Source organism: Podarcis liolepis (genome assembly GCF_965112155.1).
Source record: "Podarcis liolepis genome assembly, chromosome: 13".
Lineage (NCBI taxonomy): Eukaryota > Metazoa > Chordata > Lepidosauria > Squamata > Lacertidae > Podarcis > Podarcis liolepis.
This window is the reverse complement of record NC_139573.1, coordinates 21,201,023-21,216,663: the sequence shown is the minus strand read 5'-3', so window position 1 is coordinate 21,216,663 and position 15,641 is coordinate 21,201,023. Positions and strand designations below refer to the sequence as shown.

The following is a 15,641-nucleotide window of genomic DNA, read 5'->3' as shown; positions in this document are numbered from 1 at the left end:
TTAGAGCTAACATTTGACCCTCCAGACTGAACTCTGACAGCTGCTACTTCCAGCCGTTCATAAAAGGGATGCAGTGTTAGCTACAACCGTGTTGCTAAGTCGGCTTCTCCTGGGGCTTGTGTTTTGTTAGCTGTTTCTATCCCTTGTGGGGAGTTAAGATGTTTTGGGTGGGGCCTCTCATTCTGCTCCGATGTTGTTGCATTTAGTGGCAAGCGGTTCCTTTGAGCATCACCGCGCTCTAGTCCCCTTCCTTGGGCGAGTGTCCAAACAGGAGACCCCTCCTTAACCTACACTGGATGGTAGGTAGATCTTAAAGACTTTCCTTCTTGTTTGTTACGCCTTTTGAAAAGCAAACCTAGCAGAAAGAATTCAGGTATCTACAAATCCTCTACCAGGAGGAGCTCAGTAATTTTCAGCTGGTTTCATTTTTCATTTTTTAAAAATACGGTACCTCTTGTAAGTTATTTGTTAGCCTCCTGCTTTTTAGGAAATTCATTTATTTAAATGTTTATCCACCTGAGATTCAGAAAAGGGCAACCAAGATGATGAAGGGAAGGGCGGAATTCCTTTATGCAGAAAGGTTGTAGCTTCGGGGATTTTTTTAGTTTAGAGAAAAGACGAAATTAGGTGACATGATAGAAGTTTGTAAAACACAGCAAACAGTGAAATTGTGGAACTCACCCTCGCAGGACAGCGATGGCTTTAAAAGAGGATTAGGCAGCTTTGTGGAGGAGAAGGCTACTAGTCCTTATTCTGAATATCACTTGCTGGAAACGGCAGGAGGGGGAGGGTCTCTTGTGTTTAGGTCTTGCTGGTTTCCCACAGGCTTCTGCTTGGCTGCTGAAAACAGGATGCTGGACTAGACAGGCCATTGGCCTAATCCAGCAGCCTTTCCTTATCTTATGCCAACTTTTTGATTAAATATCTCCCAATGCATCCTTGTTAAACTCTTCATAAGTGGTGGAATTGCAACTCCTACCAGCCGCAGCCAGCATTGCCAACCTGCTTCCAGCAGCTTTGCCACCTCTGCTGTAAAGCATGGAATAAACCTACATGGATAGATAACATACACACTCTACAGCTTTAGAATGGGGTCCCTTTTCTCATGCTTTCTGTATCGCACAGTAACGTTCCAGTTTTAAATGCAGACTCTGCATTTAGGTTATGTGTGTGTATGTGTTTAGAAATTCACACTGTGCTTTTTCTTTTGGTAAAGCAAACTCAAGCCAGCTTGCAAACAACAACAACAAGAACAGGAAAACAGTCCAAATTTCAAATTATATTAGTCAAGAGCAGGGTAAATCAATCAGGTGGAAACCCTGGGGCCAATGGTTTAATCTGCATTGAAAGCTTGGCAGAATAAAGAAGTCTTGCTGTTTGCCCCGTTGTGTAGTTCACAGTCAGTGGCAGGCTCCCTGAGAACGTCCACAGCATATACTTAACAGAGCTTTCCCCCAAAGAATTCTGGGAACTGTAGTTTGTTAAGGGAGCTGGGTGTTGTCGCTCTGTGAGGGGTCTCTTAACCACTACCAGCACTCTTAACAAACTACAGTTCCCAGGATAAACTGTGAAGGAAGTCATGACTGTGAAAGTGGCATAAAGGTGCTTTAAAATATATGGTGCAGGTGTGAGCTACAATCCTGCAATTCTTTTTGACTGAAGGAATGGCCAAGGAGCAATCGAGGGTGGGCGGCTGCGCCTTCCATCTTCTTTATGCGATATCTCTTTGCTCCCGTCAGAATAGCATCCGCCTTGCAACAAGGTCTCCGAAGTCGCTCTGCTCTGTCGAATGGCTCTTACAAGTAAAATTGTGTTTGCTTGATGATGATGGGGAACGATCAGTATTCAAGAGAGCTGTAAACAAGGGCTTCCCTGTGGACCACGTTGACACACAAGAGAGTTTGACCCGCTGTTGCGTATCTAGGGTTGTGCCACAGCTTTGTCAGAGGCGGCTGTGAAAGGAAAGATTTGTTGCTCATGGTTCTCCTTGAGGGCTTGTGGGCAGCCAGATGTTGGGAAACTGCCAGGGAGATAGTGTCCATCATGAGCCCCCAAGCCGGAGTTCTGGACGATCCATCGGCCTCCCGTAGACAGGCAGATCCAGCAGTTAGCGACACGAAGCCTCTGGAAATTCCTAGCCACATTCCAGGGCTGGGTGTACACTGTTTATCAGCAGAAACACAGCCAAAAGCTTGCACCGCAGAAGAGCATAATTTACAGACTTTATTAGCGTTTAACAGAACAAAAGAAAACGTGACCGTTCTGTGTCAGCATCTTCGGCCAACTGAAAACGAAAGGAAAAAACAGCAAGCATAAACATCCTGTGAATAGGACATGCGCAGACTCTGTTGCTTACAAAAGCCTGCTCCCTTTTAAGGTGGAACGGAAATATCCTAACATCCTCCCCCTTTCCGTGTAACCTGTTGTACCTGTGGTTCACCCAATTGCAACTTTTGTGTGTAAACCTTAAGTTGCTCTTTGTTAACAACCTTAGACAACAGATCAGCAGGAATTTCATTTCCTGCCATGTAGGACACCTGAATCAGTCCTTTCTGAATACACTCTCTTGCACGATGTAGCTTAATCTGCAAGTACTTGGTTCTCTGCTTGCAACTCTCGGAGTTCAGCAAAGCCAAACACGATCTATTGTCTTGATACACTTGTACAGGACATTTCACAGACACCCTGATGTCCTTAAACAGTTGCATCAACCATTCACAATCCATGAGTGAAAATGACAGAGCATTGAGTTCTGCTTCACAGGAACTTAGGCTCACTGTTGTCTGCTTCTTGCACAACCAGTCAAACAGGCAGTGGTTGTACATGTAGCATACTCCAGAAGTGCTTGTACCATCCGTGGTGTCACTTCCAAAACTTGCATCAGCAAAGATTTCAAGACCTCCAGTCTTCTGACTGGTGAACCTCAGCCTGTAGTGCATAGTCCCTTTCAAATAGCGGGCTATGCGCTTCAGAGCTTTCCAATCCTGAACCGTAGGATTGTTGGCATGTCTGCTAAGCAGATTACAGCTTACAGCTATGTCAGGTCTTGAACATCTGGCAATGAAATTCAGCTTGCCTAGAATGCATCTGTATAGCGTTGTGTCAGAAAACGCTTCAGCAGTACTGTCTACCTGGTAACCTGTCACCATCGGTGTGTCTGCTGGGTTTGCATCAACCAAATTCAACCTGGTTAATACATCAGCAATTTTCTGTGTTTGGTGTACCAGAAAATTACCTGCTTGGTCCTTCTCCACCTGCAGAGAAAGATAGTTGGATACCTCACCAAGATCCTTCATGTCAAAGTGCTCCTTCAGCTGAGCTAGGGTGCTTTGATAAAAAGCCTGATTCTTCCAAAACATCAGAAGATCATCAACAAAACATAAACAATACAGTTTGTTTTGCCCCTCCTCCTTGACAAACACACATGGATCAGCTTTGCCCTGGTGAAAACCTAGAGAAAGCAATGTCTCAGTGAGTTTTGTGTTCCAACACCTGGCACTCTGCTTGAGACCATATAAGGATTTCCGCAGTTTACAGACCATACCCTTCTGTATCTCCATCCCATCAGGTGGAAGCATGAACAGCTGTTCATTCAAAATCCCGTACAAAAAAGCTGTATTAATGTCGTGGTGGGAAACATGCAGTTTCTCCTCCGCAGCGATCTTGAGCATCAGCCGAATGCTCTCATATTTGACTGTGGGTGAGTAGGTCTCGTGGTAATCCTGTCCTGGTACCTGTGAAAAACCTCTGGCAACCAATCTGGCTTTGTGTCTGACTACCTTGCCATTCTGGTCTGTCTTGGCCTTGAAGACCCATTTGCTGCCAACCAGTCTCATTCCTGGGACTACCGGTACCAATTCCCAAGTTTGGTTCCTGTTCAAGGAATCAACTTCAGCCTTCATGGCATTAAGCCAAGGCTCAGCATCTTTAGAGGTTAACTCCTGAACCTCTTTGAAGCTTGAAGGTTCCCACACCTTCTCTGAGCTACTAAGTACAGCAGTTGCTGTCTTAGCAAACTCATCAGCATACCTCTTTGGAGGTCTGCCCTTGGTCGCCCTTTCAGATCTGCGTACTAGACGCAAGTCTTCTGGACTCATCTCCTCTTTCTTAGGAGAAAAGTGACCAATGGTGAACAGTGGTTCTTCCAGTTCATTGTCAGACGCATCAGATGGTCTGACTGAGGCTTTTGCGCTCTGGTAGTCTGCCGTGTCGTCACTGTCACTGACACCAGCAGCAGCAGCGCCGCCCACTGAACTGGAATCCGAACTCTGATCATCATCATCATCATCATCATCCTCATCATCATCCTCATCAGCAGCTTCCTCAGCTTTAGCTGTTTGCTTGACATCACCTTCTTCCTCCTCTGGGTAACTCTGGAAAATTCCCACATTTTCCCCCCACTTAGGATTGTACTCAACACTCCTTGTGAACTTTATGGACTTAGAGTCAGTCATCCACACCCTGTATGCACCTTTCTCGTACCCCATGAACAAACCATGTGCCCCACGCTTCCCAAGCTTGTTGGTTTGTTGTGTGCGTACCCACATGTCCGAACCAAAAATTCTCATGTGTTTGGTGTTGGGTTTCTTGCCAAACATCTTCTCATAGGGGGTACAACCAATGGGTGATGACAATCTGCGATTAACGGTATAAACCAAATTCCCCAGAGCCTCCCCCCAAAACTTATCAGGGAGATTGGCATCATGCAACAAGGTCTTGATTCCTTGCAGCAATGTTTGATTTGCTCTCTCCACAAGCCCATTCATCCATGGCGATCTGGGCGTTGACATGTCATGCTGGATTCCCTTCTCAGTCAGGAAAGCTTCAAACTGCTGAGAAGTAAACTCCCCGCCCCGATCAGTAAAAAAACAAGAAATACGTTTACCGTGCACATTTTCCAACCAAGCACAGAATTCCTTAAACTTTGGAAACGCTTGCGATTTCTGTTCGAGCAAATACACATGAATGTACCTAGAAAAAGAATCAATCAGAATCATGAAGTACCTTGCTCCTCCTATAGAGGGCGCTAGTGGACCAACCAGGTCCGCATGCACTAGCTGGTAGGGCTTGGAAGCCTGCCTGCTAGACTCCTTGCCTTTTGGAGCAACCTTCACCTTGTTCTCTGCACAAGATACACATTTCATGTGAAATTTACAAGGTTTGATGTTCAAACCTTCAACCACCTCTGGCATCTTGGCCAGTGCCTTCCAAGAGAGGTGACAAAATCTTCGATGCGCATCGTGAATGCAACCTGCATGAAGAACTTTGTTAGTTTGTGCAACACAACAGGAATCAGCATTAGATACAACAGCAGTGTCCTCATAAGTTATATGGAACAAACCATCCATAAACTTTGCATGCAAATAGTCCTCTTTGCCTTTACTGATGACACAGACGCTCCTCTTGAAGGAAATCTGAAAACCACGCCCAGTAAGCTGTGGGACACTCAACAAGTTGCTCGCCGCTCCTGGAACAAAAAGTACTCCGCTGATGGTTGTGTGCAAACTTGCAAGTTTCACAGTCCCTTCTCCAGCAATTTGCAACGTCCTTCCATCAGCCAGGTGGATCTCACCTTCCTGAGGCTTGAAGGAGATAAAGAGATGCCTGTCCTTGGAAACATGGCGATTCGCACCTGAATCCACAATAAATCTGCCTTTGGCTGTTGGAGCAGTCCTTACAGCAAGCAAACCCTTGTTCTCCAGCGGTTTGGGCTTTTGCAGCTTGCCCCCCTGCTGCTCCTGGCCAGCAGACGTGCCTTTAGCCTTTGGTGAAGCTGTGCCAGCAAACATCGCTTTGCTTTCCACTGGCGTGGGCTTTTGCAGCTCGCCCCCCTGCTTCTGGCCATCTGCAGACGTGCCTTTAGCCTTTGGTGAAGCTGTGCCAGTAAACAACGCTTTGTTTTTCCCTGGCGCCGCGGGCTCTTCACCCTCCCTCTGCTCCTGGCCATCTGTAGGCATCTGTTTACCTTTGCCTTTCCGGCCTCTGCAAAGGCGATGACCTTGGTTCTCACGAGAACCAGAGCTCTCAGCTGCCGACTCCTTGGCTCCCCCTGGAGGCTGGAATGCTGCCTGGGATGACGTGACGGTCAGCTCCCCCTGCAGCTTGCAACTGGTGCCCTCAGCATCCCTGCACTCATTTGCAGTCAAACTCTGGGCTGGGATTATTGGCTTGTGAGCTTCTTTTAAAGCAGACCACATTGCACGTGCAGTGGTGTTGCCAGCCAGCGTCTTAATTTCCTCAAGAGATACGGATAAGACTATTACGTCAATGGCTTTCGAATTCTGGCCTTTCCATCTCTCTGTCAGAGGAACTGGGGGGGGCTCACTCACGACATGCCATACCCCAAACTGACGCAGTAAACTCTCACACCATTTTGCCCAGGGTTCATAATTCTGCCCATGCAACTTAAGGGACTGGGCATCTCCATCAGCTTGAAAAAGCTCCATTCCAGCTTTTACTTTAGCCGCGAGTCTATTTTAAGTTGAAAGACTCCTTATCTTGGCAGCCATTAATCACGAACTCTTTCTGGCTCGGCTCCCAGGCCAATTTATCTGCCGGAGATCAAAGACTCTTTGCCGAGGTAAAACAGGAAAACGTCCCCTCCTTTCGCTTTCCCCACATACCTCAAACGCAGTCTGTTGCAGCTTTACTCTCCTGTAGGTGCCGTGAATCTGGGCCCATAACCTTGTTGTTGGGAAACTGCCAGGGAGATAGTGTCCATCATGAGCCCCCAAGCCGGAGTTCTGGACGATCCATCGGCCTCCCGTAGACAGGCAGATCCAGCAGTTAGCGACACGAAGCCTCTGGAAATTCCTAGCCACATTCCAGGGCTGGGTGTACACTGTTTATCAGCAGAAACACAGCCAAAAGCTTGCACCGCAGAAGAGCATAATTTACAGACTTTATTAGCGTTTAACAGAACAAAAGAAAACGTGACCGTTCTGTGTCAGCATCTTCGGCCAACTGAAAACGAAAGGAAAAAACAGCAAGCATAAACATCCTGTGAATAGGACATGCGCAGACTCTGTTGCTTACAAAAGCCTGCTCCCTTTTAAGGTGGAACGGAAATATCCTAGCATCCGCCTTGCAACAAGGTCTCCGAAGTCGCTCTGCTCTGTCGAATGGCTCTTACAAGTAAAATTGTGTTTGCTTGATGATGATGGGGAACGATCAGTATTCAAGAGAGCTGTAAACAAGGGCTTCCCTGTGGACCACGTTGACACACAAGAGAGTTTGACCCGCTGTTGCGTATCTAGGGTTGTGCCACAGCTTTGTCAGAGGCGGCTGTGAAAGGAAAGATTTGTTGCTCATGGTTCTCCTTGAGGGCTTGTGGGCAGCCAGACTCAATTAGATCCTGCGCTTGGACTGGGGAAGCTGTTTCGATGGCAAATGCTTGGCCAGGAAACATGTCAGTGAAGAGCGCCTCTGAGAATGAGCAGAGTGCATTTCTTTAAGCCCCAAGGAGCTTTGCAGGGCCTTGCAGGTCTGTAGCTAGAGTGCAGGGATATCCAGGTGGCCTGAATCCCCAGCTCCTGTTTTTAAAATACCATGCTGTTTGTGAGATTGCTGAATGTCTGGCAGGACTGGGGGTCTCAGTTCCCAGCTTACCAGAAATGGATTTAGGGCAACATGACCGGTTCCCCTGTGCCAAGGGAGCACCTTCATGCTTCGTTCCTAAAGCCTAGAAATGCTTGCCCAGTTTTGGGAAGGAGCTGGAAGGGCTCTGGGACCCTGCCAGAGCCTGGCACCTCTGTGCTGGTCCCAGGGGGAGGTTACCGTGGGGCGAGGTCCAGGACCTGAGTTGAGGGTTGGCAGACAGTCCTCCACGGGCGAAGCGGGGCCCAGGGCGAGGAGCAGGGCAAGGACAGGAACTCTCGAGGAACAGGACAGGGTGCTGGCCGAAACAGCTCTTCAATGACGTTGCTCCCGCAACCTTGGGACCAGGCTGACTCGCCTTTCTCTTCTCTGAGGCCAGGGGCAGTCCCGGCCCCCAGGAGACCCACCTCTCCTGGCCTTAAGGCGAGCACTCCTCCTGGGAGAAACCAGTTCCCTCCGCCTCTCTGCCCTGAGCCTCTGCAGCTCAGGAGAGGCTGGAGGGTTACTGGACCCAGGGGGAGACTCACCTGTAGGCACTGAGTCCTCAACTACCTCCAGAGCCAGAGTGGATTCACCTGGTGCCTGCTCCTGAGGATCTGGCACAGGTGCAGGTGCTTCAGAATCAAGGCCCTGCCCCAGTTCAGCTGGCCCTGGAGGCGGGGACTCCTGTGCAGGCTGGGGTTCCTCCGGTTCAGCCTCTGAATGGGATTCCCAGGCCATCACAACCTCCTTCCCAAAGCCTGGCACCTCCCTTACCCAGCTTTGGGAAGGGACCATGACGGCTGGGAGGGGGGTGTCAAATTTTGGCCTCCCACAGGACGTCACATTACGAAGGTCCACCCCTGCTATTGCTTCAGATAAACGTCAGACACATTTTGCATATGTGTGACATTGGTGGCAACATATGTATCCAGTACATGGCTTGCTAAGATGCTCAAGTTTCTAGTCCTCATGGAACTGAGAAGAGGTTTTGCGCCTGTGTCGGCTGCATTTGCTAGGGTCTCAACGATCAGGCTTCCTAGCACAAGTAGTGGGAGGCTTGGTGCTCTGCATGGCTACGTGTGCCTCTTCTGTTGCACCTACAACTTTCAGTCTCGCCACCCGCTGGTCCCCCACCATGTGTAAGCTAACGTGTTTTGAGTTTCTTTTGGGATAAACAAGTGCTCAAGCTATACATTACACGACAGGCGCATGCCAAGTCTCCTCTCATGTTGCCTCTGCACAGAGTTTTCTTTTTGGACAATAGGGAGAAAAACTGTTATTTCTTGGTGGATGGGGATATGTTGTTGTTGTTGTTGTTGTTGTTATACATAGAATAAAATCAAGTTATAAACCACAAAATACCTAATAAAAATAAAAACAACAACCCAATAGCCCCCCCCAACACATTTTAAAAGGGCATAGGATGTAAATCAGGTCAACCAAAGGGCTGGTTAAAAAGGACGGTTTTTGCCTTGTGCCTTAAGATGCATAATGAAGGCGCCAGGCGAATTTCCCTGGGGAGAGCATTCCACAGATGGGGAGCCACTGCAGAGAAGGCCCCTTCTCGTGTTGCCACCCTCCTGACCTCTTGAGGAGGAGGCACATGAAGAAAGGCCTCAGAAGATGATCTCAGGGTCCGGGTAGGTTCATATGGACTATATGTACTATGCTACATATAAGGTTTCGATGTTCCCCTTAGCAGCTCGGCAGACCAGACACAATTTCACTCTCCATCATGGGGTCCTGTGCACTGGTGGGGACCATCTGTTTTCTGTTCACTCCTGTGCCGCTTGTATTTTTGTGACCACCAAAGGTTTTCAACAAATAAATCTGACTAAGGCAAACCTACATTTCCGGTCTGCGATTGAGTCTCTTCCACAAAACAGGGATGGTCTGGAGTTGGCCTTGGTCTTTGGGGGTGGTCATGGCTTTCTTTTCCACGGACGTCCCACTTGCACTCCTGGGTTTATGTGTGGAAGGTCTCCTTGGTTTGTATTGTTCCACAGGCCAGCATTTTATCTTCCTCTGCAGAGACTCCCTGGTCTGGCAGTTTGAAAATGGATCTGAACCACCTTCTCGCTTGCCTGCTGCTGCTGTTCCTGGGTGCAAGCCACGCTACCACTGACGAAGCTCCCAGCACGCCCCTTTTCTCCTCTCCTTCCCCTCTCCCCACCACCTGGTCCTCCACCCCACAAACATCTCCCGAATCCACGCAAGGTCCCACATCAGATGCCACTGAATTGACATCTTCGCCCAAACCTTCCCTGACGCAGCAGGACAAGGACCACAAGGAGCCCTTGGTCTCCAGCCCACAGACAGAGAAACCCAGGCTTCCCCAAGAGAAGATGGAGGCTGCTCCTTTCAAGTTTCCTGAGGTTGACATCGAGGAGTCTGGCGGAAGTCAGCAATGGGAGACTGCAGCTCAGGGAGTGGCCATTATGCTGATGAAACCCAAAGGTGAAGGTGCTTCTCCTGGGCTTTCAGAGAGGGGAAGGGCTGTGAATCATGGGTAGAACGTCTGCTTTGCATGCAGAAGGCCTCAGGTGCAATCCAGGTAGGGCTGGAGGATGAGGCATCTTCCTATGCCTGTGTGGGGTTTTGTGGAGGGATTAGGTAAAGGTAAAGGGACCCCTGACCATTAGGTCCAGTTGTGGCCAACTCTGGGGTTGTGGCACTCATCTCGCTTTATTGGCTGAGGGAGCCAGCGTACAGCTTCTGGGTCATGTGGCCAGCATGACTAAGCAGCTTCTGGCGAACCAGAGCAGCGCACGGAAACGCCGTTTACCTTCCCACTGGAGTGGTACCTATTTATCTACTTGCACTTTGATGTGCTCTCGAACTGCTAGGTTGGCAGGAGCAGGGCCCGAGCAACGGGAGCGGGGATTCGAACCGCCGACCTTCTGATTGGCAAGCCCAAGAGGCTTAGTGGTTTAACCCACAGCGCCACCCGCGTCCCTGTTTGTGGAGGGATTAGTTGATTGCAATTCCAATCCTGGATTCTCCAGAAGGGCACTGGGGTCGAGTAGCTCACAGACCAGTATGAAACCATGGACCTGGGAGAACTTGTGGCTATTGAGTGACCCTAAGCAAGCTGGCATCTCTCAGCCTCAGTTGCTATATCTGTAAAATTGGGGTTAGAATGGACTAGACCCAGACTCAGGCCCCATCCGCACTATGCATTTAAAGCTGCATCATACCACTTTAAACAGTCATGGCTTCCTCCAGTGAATCCTGGGAGCTGCAGTTTGTTAAGCACCCTGAGAGGAGACCCCTATTCCCCTTGGAGAGCTACAATTGTATGAGTTCCCTGGGAGGAGGGATTGACTGTTCAACGCTCTGGGAACTGTAGCACTGTAAGGGGAATAGGGGTCTCCTGATAACTCTCAGCAGCCTTAACAAACTACAGTTCCCAGGATTCTCTGGGGGAAGCCATGACTGTTTCAGGCGGCATGATGCTGCTTTAAATGTAGATGAGGCCTAGCTTGGCTGCTCACATGTAGTCCAAATGAAGTGCGTTGTCAAGAAAGTGGACAAACGAGGATACAGGTTTGCATAAAAACTGTACACGCCTGCTGACTTATGTGGATAGACGCAGCATTAGAAATAATTGCTATTATTTATATAGGAATGCAATACATCTGGGTCAGTGCGTCTGGCTGTTAACCAGAAGGTTGGTAGTTTGAGCCGCCCCAGGGATGGCTGTGGGCAGGGTTCCTGCATTGCAGGGGTTGGACTAGATGTCCCTGGGGGGTCCCTTTATGGATCTAGGAATCTCACCATAGTAGAGAAGGTGACCTGGCCTGCTCAGCCTGCTTACAGGGTGCTAACTGTTAACTGGCAATTTCAAGGCAACTTATTGTCTTCCAGTCTTAAACTTGACCTGGATGAGACAACCCTTCAAACAGGCAAAGGGATGGGGAACTTTCTGCTTGTGGGCCTAGCAAGACTCCACATGGGTCTCAGCTTGGCCCATGGGGCCATTTCCATGTCACACCCTCCTGACTGTGCCTTGACAAGGGAGGCTTGCTAGGACTGGCTCCTCTATTTCATAGATGTATTATGTTTGATGTATTATAGTATTTTAATATTTTTTTGGAAGCTGCCCAGATGGGCGGGGTATAAATAATAAATTATTATTATTATTATTATTATTATTATTATTATTATTATTATTACCTTAGAAGGGAGGACTGTGTTTCGTAAAGTAGGAGACATGTCCATGCTTTCCACGAAGCTCTCTGTGTGGGCTAGGGATGAGAAAGATCTTTTTATTCCAGTTTCTCTCCGTTTCTCATTTTCCCAGTCTTAAATTCAGTTCTCCACATTTTGCAGGCATTTGTGTGTGTGTGAGAGTGTTTTTAATGAAAAATCCTTACGAAAATTCATCATCTTTTTAGTGCAATTTTTCTTTCTGAGAAACACATTTTTATATGCAGCTTTGACTAACATACGCGTTTTTGCAAAGCAATTCCCCCAGGTATAATGCATTTTGTGTTTTCCCCGCCCCACTAACACCTTCATTTTCAGGGATGCTACACACACACACACACACACACACTGCTGCAAACTTTGAGGACTGCATTGCAAAACTGCGAGAAGTGCGAACTTCTGAGGAGAGCTGTATTTTGGTTTGTGTATTGTTCCATAAAGTGAGGACTTGATAAGGTTTGGCTTTAAATGCGGATGGGACCTCTCCTTCACCCCTAGTGTGGGCCACATGATATCATTCTTCCTTCTTGCACAGGGCAACTGTCAGCTGGGGAAGCCCACACCGCAGCTAGCCACGCCATGGGGCTGTTTCTCGCTGGCTGCGGCCTGCTGCTCTGCCTCTTCATCGGGGTCTACTGCGCCTACAGCCGAGGATCCAAGAAAGAACCGTTTTCCCACCATCGCTTGTATGAGGACGGGTTTGATGACCCTGGTAAGCGATGGGTGGTCTTTGGGAAGGAGAGTGAGTGGGACCTGGTGGGCTAGGATTGAGGAGAACAGTGCAGGCGGATGGACAATGCTTTGATACCAGCTGCCTGTCTGCGCTGTTGAAAGGGAAAGATCAGGATGGAGAACCCATGATTGGACTGCGGTCCCCATCATCCTTGGCTGTTGGCTGTGCTGGTGGGGGCTGATGGGAGTTGGGGTCCAAGACCATCTCAAGGGCCAAAGGTTCTTCACAGCTGGGGAAGATCATCACTGGTTACCCCTGCATACCCTCCAACATCTTGGAGGCCAAAATTGGGACGCTCCTTTATTTGGTCCCAAGAGACCAAAATACACCCATTTTTTGGTCTCGCAAGGCCAAAAAACAAGTGTCTTCTGGTCCAGTGCTCTGGCAGAAGCCACCAATGGGACATTCCTAGATCCAAACAGAAGCCAGGATTGGCTTCTGTAATTCCGGGATCTCCCGCTTAATTCGGAAGTGTTGCGTGGTCTGCCTATGTATTTTTTCTTAACGTACTGTAATAGGTTACTTGAATGGTACCCTTCAGGGCAAAGATGAGCAGGGTGGTTTAACCTACACACAATTGTAAGGTAAAAGGAAGTAAAAGGAAACAACAAATAGACCACCAGTGACAATAACTGAATAAGATGGTGACCTGAGTAGTAGAAGCCTTGAGAAGTGAAACACGTCGATGTGGGTGTCAAGTGAGCCTCCCTAGGGAGAGAATTGCCTAAATAAGGGGCCACCACTAAAGGGACCCTTTTCCCCCAGCTGCAGCTAACAGGTGTTGAAAAAGATTTTTTTTGCCAGTCAGCCAATACCAGGCAAAACAGATTGACTCAGTGAAAAGCAACTTCAACTGGCACCTGACATGGTCATGTGATGCAATGGTCCATGAATGGGTTAATTTCTTACTCCGCTCCCCCCCCCCATTTTCTTCCCAGCCCTCTTCCTGGACAGCCCAAAGGATTACGACTGGTTCTTCTACGAGACTGACGGTTACGTCTACCCAACGGCTTCCCAAGCCCAGACTCAGCCAATCCAGACCCTCTCGATCCCAGCTCTCAAACAACCCCCCTCTGCTCTCGATGGGTCGTCAGGGAAGCTGGCGTCTTCCGAGGTGGGACAAGACTCCAAGCAGCCCCAAGCAAGCCCTGTGAAGCTGGAGTGCCTGTCCCCAGCCAACCTGCGCACTGGGAACTTCATCTGAGGCTCTGGACCCTTTCCAGAATGAAATATGGGCTACGTGCAAATCCCTCTCCCCACTCCTGCAGACTGAATTCTCTAGGCCAGGGTTAGGCAGAAGGTAGGACAGCCTATTTACTGATAGGCTGCTGCTGGAGAATTTGCGGTAGATTGGCTCCCCAAAAAAGTAATGAGAAAAAACCCACCCCTTTCCCAAATATAGATTTATTTGTTTTTTAGAAGTCCTGATCTGTAGAAATGCAGATGCTGCTTGGAATTTTTGATATATTCTTCCCCTGCATGGGTTACGGGTGCAGGAAGTAGTTGACTCCATCTCCACCCCACACCTCAAGTCACTACTTTGCTCCTTGCTCTGATTGGTGGAGCTCAGCTTCCTAGTAAAGCAAACACCAAGCAGATCTTGCAATCCTGAAGTTTGCCCACATGTGCTATAGAGCGCAGCGTATCTCCAGGTGCCCCCACTTTTGGAAGTGAGGTAGGCATTCTCACAGTAGTGGATCCTCATCTGCATCGCTGGTTTTGAATGCTGCCAGTTATATTTCACTGCATTTTGTCCCCTAAAAAATTATGTGATACGTGTTTTTAATGCGAGGTGTTGTAAGTCAATTTGAGAATATGTATGGAAAGGCGGAAATATTTTAAATAAATAGAGACATGGAAACCCAAACAGGAAGCTCCACTTTCTAAATAAATTTTAAAAAAACCAAATCCCTGTCCAAACCTTGAAAGCATAGAGACTGGCTTTTGGGAAGTGCTTTTGGTAAGTGCACTCTGCACATGCTTAAAGGTACCCTAGCCTCCTGAACTTCATGCATTGATAGGGGGAAGCTTCCAATCTTTAGGAATAGGGCTGCCAACTTTTTAACCAGCTGCTGCAGCTGTGTCTTTCACAGTAGCCTGATCTAATGCATTCTTTAAGGTGCCCCAAGACTTCGTTGCTTCTGCTGCCATCAGCTGCCATGGCAGTTTCTCTGAAATAAGCTTGATTTGTTGACATCAGGCGATATGGCTTATATCCATGATGTGAGAAGTCTCACCAGCTGATTGCGGCACCTCCAGTCTGCTGGTAAAAGCACGTGAGCAGGCCTGTCTAGATCTGCTGTTGCTTTTCTAGTCAGTTGGCAACCTTACCCTGTAACAACCATTTGTGGCGTGTGACCAGTCTTGCCAAAATAAATCCAGGGAAAAGGTGTAACTCTCAAGCTAAACACTAGATGGCAACATGGGGTCAAATATCCCATCCTTGCCTGGTGGGGAAATCTGAGGTCTACTCCTGACAAGGGGTGGGAGAGTTAAACTGCGATGTGTAAAGTTCCTTAACCTTTAACCGTGGGCTAACCAAGTAATTTGAAAGTAAATGTATTGCATGACCTTGCATAACCTCAATCTGATATTTCAAAAATGCACACGCACAAAATATACATCTCGGCCCATCGTGCGTACACACAAAATCTCACTCCCCTTTTCGCCAGACTGCTAGGCAGGGGGAGAGAGCCGCGGCTCAGCCATTGTGCTGGATTAGGCCAGCTAGCTGAATCCATACTGACGAAGCCTCGCTCTGCGTCATCACCTCCTGCCAGTCCCCAGACATTGATTAAATTCCTGGCTTTCGGCTTCTTAAGCCCGACAGACAGACGGCGTCTCCTTCTTTCCCTCCCTCCCCATCTCTCTTCAATCTGTTCTGTCTCTCTATCTCTCTCTTCCACCTCCCCTGAGATAGGTACAGCCCTGCTTCCTGTAGCTCAGATCCAGTGCAGCTGATGTTCCTCCTGCCCCCTGGCCTGAGCATTCCCATTGTGCTTGCTTCCCCCCGACTGCTGTGCAGTAGTGAGATGTGCAAAGGTTAGGCCAGGCTCTCTCCAAAATGCATTTTAGGTTGCTGTAGGGTAGAGGTGGGAACAAGGAGCAAATGTATTCCCTT

At 48.5% G+C, this 15,641-nt stretch overlaps 1 protein-coding gene across 1 annotated transcript; it reads left to right on the top strand.

Moving 5' to 3' along the window:
* Positions 1 to 201: 201 nt before the first annotated feature.
* Positions 202 to 13,822, top strand: GFY (golgi associated olfactory signaling regulator). The gene is made up of 4 exons (XM_083472045.1): positions 202 to 299; positions 9,610 to 10,035; positions 12,323 to 12,499; positions 13,459 to 13,822. The coding sequence occupies exons 2-4, from the start codon at positions 9,636 to 9,638 to the stop codon at positions 13,722 to 13,724; spliced, it is 843 nt and encodes a 280-aa protein (XP_083328171.1). The 5' UTR covers positions 202 to 299; positions 9,610 to 9,635; the 3' UTR covers positions 13,725 to 13,822.
* Positions 13,823 to 15,641: the final 1,819 nt, after the last annotated feature.